We start from the raw sequence: 10,193 nt of genomic DNA on the forward strand, positions 1-10,193 counted from the left end.
GATTCATAGTCCAAGTGTTCTCACTGAATTTATCTACTACTGTCGAACTGAATTCAGGCAGGCACGCAGGGGCTTGGTTTTGTTCTCATATTGTCCAGCAGGCTATAAAACTAATTGTGGAGCTTCCATTAATATGTACTGCTTGACCTCTGCAGCTTCCATGTCAGACATGTACTACTTGCTCTGAATTTAGTCTTGTATTTATTTCTATTTAATTATAGTGAAACTAGAGACTTGTTTGCACTTAATTGTGAATTGTTTAGACATGAGAATATACAATTTGCCATTTGAATTTGTAATGTCCGAATGTTTATTATTAATTTGTTACATTGAGCATTATCTATAATTATTAGTACTCTAAAAGTTGAGCAAATATGTTTTTCAGGTGTAAAACATGAACTATATTAAAAAACAAGCTAAGAAGCAAGATGAGGAAAAAAATACTTGAACGTTTACTTGCTGACATCCATTGAAAGGGAATTCTTCTTGCAAATTAATGATGAGGATACCATCACTCATTTTCAAAGCATCACGATCACATAGTTATCCTGTAATTTGTATGGTTTCTTATCATTTGCTATTTCCCATCCTCTATATATCTTGGGTTGTCCACCATAAGTTCAAAAACTTTTACTTCTATATGTTGAGCAATACCAAGTTATGGTCAATTTTTATCAATATAATATATTATGTGATATCGTTTATATAGTTTAGAACTACTACAATATTCTTCTATAATCGGTTATACGCGCTAAAAGGAAGGCTATAGGCTTTCAAAATAAGTTTTCAAATTTTGAATACACAGTCCTCAATTCCTGGGCCCGCCCCTGGGAGTACTACGTAGCAAGAATACTAACACTCCATGTAGTCTTGCATCCGGTTAGAGTCATCAGCATCGCGACCGGCGGACTCGTTGATATACTGCACCATGATGGTCGTCCTCGACCTTGGCCCAAATTGCGGGTGGTAGCAGCTGGTGCAGTGTCCACACGCCGGGGCACCGGTACGCTTCATGGCAGAGGGTGTCGGCCACCTGGTTGCCTTCACGGTAGACATGGCGTACCTCGACATCTTGGAAGCAGCAAAGGAGCTGGATGATCCGGTCGTGCATCTCCCATGGAATGCGCGCGTGCGCCGACTCCCTGCGAATCAGCCTCACGAGGGTGAGATCGTCGCCCTTGACGACGAGCTGATTGTATCCGTTAGCGAGGGCGAGGTTGAGTCCACGGATAAGCGCCCTGGCTTCGGGCGAACGCAATCATGGTGTGGCCGTAGCAGTCTCTGATGACTCCGCCGATGCTCACACGGCCGAAACCGTCGTGGTGGACGGAGCCATCAAAGTTAAGCTTGTACCAACCTGGATGAGGCCGGCTCCACTGGATGAGGCCGGCAGCGGAGCCATGTACGGCGCTGGCGACGCGGTGCCCGGGGCATGGACACGGGAAGGGTTTCCATCGCCGGCGAATAGAAGGGGCGATAGATTGGATCGATGTGGTAGGAAGCTAGCTAGCTAGCTAGGGCAAGGAGAAGAAGAAGAGAGATCGAGATGGATCGGATCCATGTCTTCGTGTAGATGGATTTGTAAGCGAGGGAGGAATTCATTCCATAGTGACTAGCTGTCTGGCTTTGTGATCCATTTGGCATTCAGTTTGATTTAGCTAGTCGATCAACTGCCTTAGAAACCGAAACTGATGGTCTATTTTTTTTCTATTAATGCGTTGTGGTAGCATCAAGAGGAGGCGGTTGTTCTAAATTTGTTATCAAAAAAAAAGAGGAGGTTCCTGTGGGTCGTCAGGACCTGCATAGATTAACTGAAGAAATCAGTGCAATATATATATAAAAAAACTACATGTGCTGTACCTTTGGTAAGTCGCTCAAAATAAAATACTACGGACGCTACAATAATCGATCTCCGTCATTGCTTGTGCTTGGTACGCTAGCCCTAGCCGGCCACCATGGCGAGACAATAAAATGAAAAGGCACCCCACGCCGTCCGCCGCCGGGTCGTCTTGTTCACGCTGCCGTTCCAGGGCCACCTCAGCCCCATGCTCCAGCTAGCCGAGCTCCTCCGCGCCCGCGGCCTGGCCATCACCGTCCTCCACACCGACTTCAACGCGCCCGACCCCGCGCGCCACCCAGAGCTCGCCTTCGTCCCGATCCACGACGCGCTCCCGGACGAGGCCACCTCCCCCGACGCCGACATCGTGGAGCAGCTCCAGGCCCTCAACACCGGCTGCGAGGCGCCGTTCCGGGAGGCCCTGGCGAAGCTGCTGCGCCAGCGCGAGGACGTCGCATGCGTGGTCGTCGACGGGCAGTGGTACGCGGCGCTGGGGGCGGCGAGGCGTCCCCGTGTCGCGCTCCGGACGGACAGCGCCGCCACGTTCCGCAGCTTGCTTGCGCTCCCTCGGCCGCTCAAAATGCGCCACGTCCTTTGGTAAGTCGCTCAAAATAAAATACGGAGTAAGAAGAAAAGAATCTGGCCCATACGAAACGCGTTGTGTGCTGTCCACCACTTGTTCTTGGCTCCTCATCCCACGCGTTGTCAAACCCTAGATCCGCCGCCGCCAATGGAGCCGACGCCTGCCGCCGAACACCAGGAATCGCAGCCAATGGCGCGGCACCAGGAATCGCAGCCGACGTCTTCAGATTTGGGAGAGCGCAGGGGGCTCTTCTCGTGCTTGTTCAGCGAGTGCGACGATCCCCCCTTCAACGATTCCAATTTGGAAGCCCATCTCCTGGAGACCATCCTCCACTTGTACGAGGAGGCGTTCGAGCGGCTGCCCGTCCACGACATGCCGGTGGAAGCCGCCGACCAGTTGGCCATATCCATGCGCAAAGGCGGCCTCTGCCTCGGCCTCCTGGACCCCGTCGCCAACATCATCCTCAACACCATCGCCCTCCTCCCGCACGACTTCGGGGATATGGCCGCCAAGAGGAGATCCAAGAGGCTGGCTGGCAGACGGGACAGCAGCAGCTGGGTTGTGCCATCCTCCTGCCGCAGGGTGACCTGGCGCTCTATTGCTGTGTCTTCCTGCCGGGCTCTCGTCAGATTCATGGTTGACTACTTCGGATGCCTCAGTGAAGAGCAGGCCACCCGCTACCTCCACTGGGCACACGCCGATCTCGCCCTCGCCGTCCAGCTGGTCGAGCACGATCTACGTGCTGCTCACGTTGCACCACCCGATCCTGCCTCCGCAAGGACGCAAGCCGCCTTCAAGTACGCCGCAATCTGTGGGTGGCACCCTGCGCCTGATGACCTGCTGCGCCTCCACGCGTCGCCCCTGCCCAAGCAGCGCCTCCGCGACGCCGCCCCCTTCCTCAACAAGGGAGGGCGCAAGCTCACCGTCCATCATGTCATCACCATCATGGACTTGCTGCGCTACCAGGAAGGTGCCGCCGTCGACCTTCAGGTCAACTTGCTTCCAAGTGCAAGAGAGCTAGTCGTCTACTGCCGGAACCTCAAGGCTGATGAAGGGAACCTAGACATTTCCAACACCACAAGCTCCGATGGCTTTCACATGGTCACCATCAAGGTCGAGCGTCATGGGTACCACTTCGCTGCCCTGCGGTCTCCCGAGGACTACAGATCCATGATGTCATCCTGTTTGAAGGGGGCCGCCGAAATGCACCGTGTGGTGAATAGCTGTTCTAGCGATGCCTGCGAATACACCTTGTCCCTCAGGATGAGGCTCTACGACATGATTCACGGCTTCTATCTCAAAGTCTTCGCCATGCTGCCCTCTACGTGGCTCGACCTCATCCCCCACATCCTATACGCTGGCCACTGCTATGGCCCTTTGGACCCTGTCTCCAACATCATCACCAATTCCATTTTGCACCGCCTAGTGCGCCCAATCCCATGGTTAGGCTCCAAAATCAAAGTGTATGACATCCTCGACACCCTCTCTATGCTTCGTGTGGAGGTCCGTTCCTTGGAAGGCCTCATTGCCCTCGTCCGAGCAAGCTCCAAGCCCCGTTGCTCGACGCAGCAGGCTATGGAGCACCTCTCCTGCAAACGCTGTGACCTGTCCCAGGAGTCTCACACCTCGCAGCAGTTTGCTGCCGCTGCCGCAGCTGCTCGACACCCATATGATGTGCTGGGATCATCGTTGGCGCCCAGCTTGATCATTGACCTGCGGCGCATGCTGGCCACCAGTGCCAATGGTAGGATCTCCTCGGAGTCTCTTGAGCAAATAATGTGCATTCTCAAGGAAACTTGTGCGCCGATGTGTGGTCCTTTACTTCCCTATGCGGCCAAACTGTCCAAGGAGGCTAAGGAGACTCTGCTGGAAAAGAGGTCACATTATATGAAGATGAAGTTATTCATTCACGCTGAGCTTGCGCAAGTGCTGAAGAAATATGCCTTTGAGCATCCTCTGGTACTACATGGCTTTGTTTGTTCTCATTGTTGTTTCTTTGGTACATACTATCCTTAACATCTCTCTTTCAGCTGCCTCATTTGACCTTTGCTGTTGCTTGTTTTAGGAACCAAAATATGTGCCAAGTGTTATCTGTGGTTTGGTGGCTGCTTCCGAATCCCTAGACAGGTTTTCCTATCACGTTAACTTTGTGGCTGCTTCCGAATCAGGGATTGCTGATAACCAACTCTTCTTTGCCGATATAAATGCCCCATTTTCTCATCCTTCAAAACCAAGTTTCTGCTGCAGACTACCCCTGACATCTGCTGGTATGTCCCTACTCCTTCCAGGTAGCACGAGCAGCCATGTAGGTTTGAAACATCAAAAAAGTTTTTTTTATTTATGTTTCATCGAAAAGCCTTTTGATTTCCATAAAGGCCCATTCGTCTTTTCGATCTTACGATGTTGTCGTTTCATCCAATCAAAGAGAGAAACATTAAGATATTCTACTATAGCTTCCATACAGAAGGCCTTATATAGGGCACTGCATGCACTGAAATTTCTCTTTTCAGCAGTCTGCTTCTCGCATTTTAATTGTACACCATTTTTCATATTTGAGATTGACATAATGAGATGATACAACAACTTAACGGCTATATATACACCCATTTTTGACATACTTGTGAATCAGCCATGAGCCCATGAGGGTAATAGACCAGTGTTCATTTGGAATAATTAGTTTATGGTCATTCAGATTTTCAGTCAATACTGAATTTTCCAAGCATGACATGCATCGTCCTCTGAATATACCTCAAGTAGGCAACCACGATACTTAATTTGATTAAATTGAAGAGTCCATTGAGTGTTTTATTTATTTATTTATTTTGGCGAACACAGTCTCAATGAGAAATCATTAGTCATGGAGCCGACTGGAACGAATCATGATGTATCAATTATATGAACTGGTATAGACAAACATATGGGCAATACATGCACTGCATAAATGAGAAGCTATTGCCTGAAAGTATAGCTTCTCTGAATTAGTGAAATGTAGATCTTCAGTATGCCCTTCTGCAATGCCACAGACAGGCCATCAATCAGTGCAAGTGCTCAGCCACCAGCAGGCCATTCATCAATGCCAAGTGCTCGGCCACCAGCTCATCCACAAAGAAATCTAGCTTCTCCTATACCCTATGAACATGCCTCTCTATCACCACCTTCCACTCAACCTTCTCTGGTCACTTTGGTTATCATATTTTGCATAAACCTTGGGATGTGTCACATTCTACTTCACACCATCATCTAGATTATGTCTGTCTACCTATGCAGCACTTATTACTCAGGATGCAATTGCACATGCCTGCGGCCTCTCCGCAATTTTCCGCATTAGCTAATTGCGGGATTAGCATGAGTCGCGTCCGCGACCAGGACTGCCTGCTATTGTCCATAATGTTCAAAAAAGCGAAAAGCTTAAGCGAAGCGGGAGGCCACACCTTACAGCAATGGGCCCTTAAGCGTTTTTCGAAATTGACTAAATTTGACAGATTTTGAATAATATACACAGGAAAAATAGGAAACATGGTACATGGGCAATTGAAATAGCATCTAAAATACGCTTCACACCATAGCAAATACACATCAGGTTTACATAGCTAGCAAAATAACAACTAAAATGCAGTTCAGTTCAAATATACATAACCTAATAGAGATTTTGGCCAGAATTTTGCCAGAGTATGAAGGAAATAGTTCCCGAGCAGATCCTAATTATAAGATAAATAGCCTATTGCCATTATTGCGCAAGCAGACAAGCAAAAGTAGTTCAAAAACAGCCAAATTTTGCTCAAAATATAATGAAACGCTTAATCTACCGCTTAGGACAAAAGCGAAACGTTTTGCCATCGCTCAGCGCTTAAGCATCGCTTAAAAACGCTTTCTTGAACACTGATTGTCCAACAGACAGATGTGGATGCTGCTTTACGTACCACTAATTGTTGTACCTGCACTCAGGCTGGCTCATGCCAGCTTTTCATACTGGCTGCTGCTGCAATGCGGGCGCACCCGCAGACTTGCTAGCTCATGTAAACATAGATGGCGGAAGTACTCCGGCAAGCTGTTCAATGGGGAGAATGAGAGCTCTACCTTTGAACTGGACGACTCCTTTGATGATACGAGCAGGCGTTACAGTTGAACTGGATGACTCCTCTGATGATACGAGCATGTGTTTTGTGCGCTGAATCCAGGAGTCTGAGGTCAGGAGGCTCTAAAAAGGATGAAATGAGGCAATGCGATGGACCCTGATAGTATCCCCATTGAGGTGTGGAGAAGCCTCAGAGACATAGCTATAGTATGGCTAACTAAGCTTTTCAACCTCATTTTTTGGGCAAACAAGATGTCAGAAGAATAGAGGAGTATATTAGTACCAATCTTCAAGATCAAGGGGGATGTTCAGAGCTATACTAATGCCTGGGAGGTCGACCATGAAGGCATTTTATCCTATGTTTCTAAGAGAGAGGTGTAACCCGGTGCATGTAGCTCCTGCGTGTAGGCTCCGGGGAAGGGTCAGACAGCATTTCCTTATATTTCTGCAAGAGGCTGTTTCCAGGACTTGAATCCGTGACCTCATGGTCACAAGGCAACAAGGTTACCACTGCGCCAAGGCTCCCCTTCCCATGTTTCTAGGAGAGAGGCTATTTTTAATTTATCAAAGTACTCTAGTGGCTTCATTGAAGAATCAACACTATTTGGAAAGAACTGAGCACATCACATTGAACTCGAGCATACTGATAATAAATCACACTAAGCATAGATGTTAGAGCGGATCAGACCTGTACCTTCTCATCATCTCTCGTCGGATTCTTGTCCTCCTTCGCTGGTTTTTTGTGCTTGTCCACTGCAGCACCGGACAACTTGCTCCACGGGCGGCGACGGCACACTAGCCCGACCTGTCAGGAACGAGCTAACCTGACAGCAACATATGAACACTAGAACACTCAGGATCATGCGAATTTGGGGGAATTTGAGCTAGGGATTGCATTTCATAATGGGGAAAGTAGCTCAGCTCGCCTGTAGGGTTTACACCCGGTACATAATAATCATGCCCAAAAAGAAGAGAAAGTGCTGGCTTTATAGCCATTACAAGCAAAAGTAAGCAAAGAGAGACACACACAAGGGCAGTGTCCGAAAGTGAATAGTGGGCCTTGGTTGTTGTCAGCCGTTGGATGCTAAATCTTCAGCTTCAGTTCCATCCGACACTCGGAACAGGGCACGTCGCTTCTACAGCCTGACACTACTGTGGTGAACGGAGGCGTGCCGTATCAGCTGGCATGCATTGTTGCTTCGTTGCGATTTCCTCCTGTTAGCACTTAGCAGGCTACGCGGGCCAAACAGGCCAGGCAGGCCAACTCCGCTTCATTTTTGCGGCTCATCCGCAAGGCTGTTTGGGTGTTTTTTGCGGCGCGGACGACTCGGGCTCGCGGCCGCCTTCGTCCTGACTTATCACTGATGCCCATTTTATTTCTGAATGAGCTGCATCCACCATCCTTTTATGGTCACTTCAGTTATGTTTTGCATGCATATTCACTGCCTTTTCACTTTACAGCATTCTGTTCCTTGCATTTTAATGGGCACACCATTTTCTATATATAAGATGGTACACTAACCCAAGGGCTATGCATACACCCTTTTTCGACATACTTGTGGGCCAGCCATCAGGCCAATAGTTCAAGAGATCAGCGTTCATTTGGAATAATTTGTTTATGGTCATTCAGATACATCAAGAAGGCAACCGTGATACTTAATTTGATTAAACTGAGGATTCCATTGGGTGGTCTTTTATTTTGGCAAACACGATGGCACTGCAATTGTTTGACCATATTCAGGTTCACCTGCTCTCCCGTGTCTGTTGCAGGCATCTGCTCGTCTTGCTTGTCTGATGCAGCAGGCTTCTCCTGGCCCACCACACTGGCTCAAGCACACCTCTCCTTGCCCACAGCAGGAATTTCCACGCCACTATCTTCAGCACATCAGATGACCTTAGCAGGTCAAGAATCTGAACATCTGAAGCCAAGTTGCGATGCATATTGTTCCCTTTAGTAAGGAACCTGAAAGTAATTCTCAAAAAAGAAAAAACTGAAAGTCTCCCTTTGATAGCTGCCCCGTTTGAAATATGGATCAATATCTTTCTCCAGATTGATGAGTGCTTATTTTTTTGGATTCACAACCCAGTTTACAGTCCTGCCCTGATTGTACACCTGTTTATCATCTCTAATGGTGATGTACAAGTTGACGGTAATCTCCAATCTCAAATCTTTCCTGCAATAGAAGCCACATACATATTGAATAGAAAACAAACACAATGACCTAGTCGCACCGTTGTCAGGTCCCATTTATTCCTTTTAAAAGGCCACGTGCTCATACTCATATACACAAGTACCAGCAAAATTTCTATGTACACCTCTGAATCCTCATACATATCATGTGCATATGACATGTTACAGACTGGTGCGGCTTAAATGTAGCAATTCTGACAGAACTTAAGACATTTATGTGCTTGTGCTGCTGATCGTGTGTAAAATATTTTAACATTGTAAGATGTTTTTGGGATACACTTTCTGTACCAACCTTTTCTTTCCGTGTCAAGAACGGTTGTTATGCAAATAGACAGGGTTTGCCAAACATTTCACCTGGAAGAATCACTACCAGATGCGGTAATTTGGAGCTGTTTTGTTGTGATTGATACATAATGGTCAGTTTTGGTTTTGGTGACAGGTCGTTGCTACTATGGAAAGGCGTCCGCGAGGAAGATTGTGTATCCCGATTCATCAGAACTTCTTGAGTGTGATTGTGATATTACTGACTATGGAACGCGGCAAACAGATGGAATGCTGGAGCCAGATTTCGTCTTGGAGTATAGGAGAGACGCGGGGTTTGCAGAGGATCTGAGGAAGTACTGTGAAGAACAAAAGAAGCGTGATGAGTATTAATTCCAACGGCTGGAGGAACTAGTATTAATTAGGTCTGGAGCCTTATTAAGCCTGATGTTGAAATACTCCATATATTAAGTAGTATGCGTGCTAATATTCATGTATTCCATCTTGTCTGAATCTTTTTTGTATTTTCTATGGGAGCCGCTGGGCATCTCCTATCAGACTAGTCGAAGGCTGTATGATTAAAAATATGTTGGAAGATTTGCGGACGAAATCCCGCTTTTGACAGATTAGATTTTATTCATTAAATGCCTTATTTGTTAGTAACTACTCCCGTCAATTCTGCAGCTTCTCAATTTCTTATCCCCAACGTATGTTTGATTTGCTTCCAGATAACTGCTTCCTAGCACTACTGGCATTTCCTTATATGCCAGGTATCTGGCTCTTCGCCAAGCATCGGTGAGCCCCAAACCACGGGGACTCGCGTAGCCAAACCATGGGGACTCAGCAGACACATAGATGCCGAGAGTAACACTCGTAGCAAACAAAGCATAGACGACAAATGCAATAGACGTCGAGAGCACCACATGATAAATACTCCCTCCGTCCGGAAATACTTGTCCTAGAAGTAGATGTATCTAGACTTATTTTAGTTATAGATACATCAATTTTATACATTTCTAGGACAAGTATTTTCGGACGGAGGGAGTACTAGCCATGTGGCATGTATTAATGGCTCGTGGTATCTGAAAAATGACATACCATGGTTCTCGAAGACTAGAAGAAGGTTACTGATATCTTAAATGAACGAGCAAATACGTCAAGGTAATGGAGTACCTCGACTAGACTATTTGGTGGTTCTTTGAGATAACGTGGTTTCATAACACCTTCAGCATATACGTCAAGGTAA

The 10,193-nt window shown here is 47.2% G+C and overlaps 2 protein-coding genes across 2 annotated transcripts; both read left to right on the forward strand.

The window, feature by feature from the left end:
* Positions 1-1,970: 1,970 nt before the first annotated feature.
* On the forward strand, positions 1,971-2,438 carry LOC123452957 (UDP-glycosyltransferase 76B1-like; the record flags this gene model as incomplete). The annotated part of the gene is made up of 1 exon (XM_045129704.1): positions 1,971-2,438. A coding segment is annotated over one exon (468 nt), but the record flags the coding sequence as incomplete, so codon positions are not given.
* Positions 2,439-2,567: 129 nt separating this feature from the next.
* LOC123452962 lies at positions 2,568-9,424 on the forward strand. Its single transcript, XM_045129712.1, has 3 exons — positions 2,568-4,379; positions 4,486-4,687; positions 9,126-9,424. Exons 1-3 carry the CDS (start codon positions 2,568-2,570, stop codon positions 9,338-9,340), a joined length of 2,229 nt encoding a protein of 742 aa, XP_044985647.1. The 3' UTR covers positions 9,341-9,424.
* Positions 9,425-10,193: the final 769 nt, after the last annotated feature.

Source organism: Hordeum vulgare, chromosome 5H (assembly GCF_904849725.1).
Source record: "Hordeum vulgare subsp. vulgare chromosome 5H, MorexV3_pseudomolecules_assembly, whole genome shotgun sequence".
Classification (NCBI taxonomy): domain Eukaryota; kingdom Viridiplantae; phylum Streptophyta; class Magnoliopsida; order Poales; family Poaceae; genus Hordeum; species Hordeum vulgare.

Coding starts and splice junctions, on each gene's coding strand:
- LOC123452962 (XM_045129712.1), top strand. CDS start 2,568: ATGGAGCCGACGCCTGCCGCCGAACACCAGGAATCGCAGCCAATGGCG. Junction 4,380..4,485: donor ATGCCTTTGAGCATCCTCTG/GTACTACATGGC, acceptor TGCTTGTTTTAG/GAACCAAAATATGTGCCAAG. Junction 4,688..9,125: donor ACTACCCCTGACATCTGCTG/GTATGTCCCTAC, acceptor TTTTGGTGACAG/GTCGTTGCTACTATGGAAAG.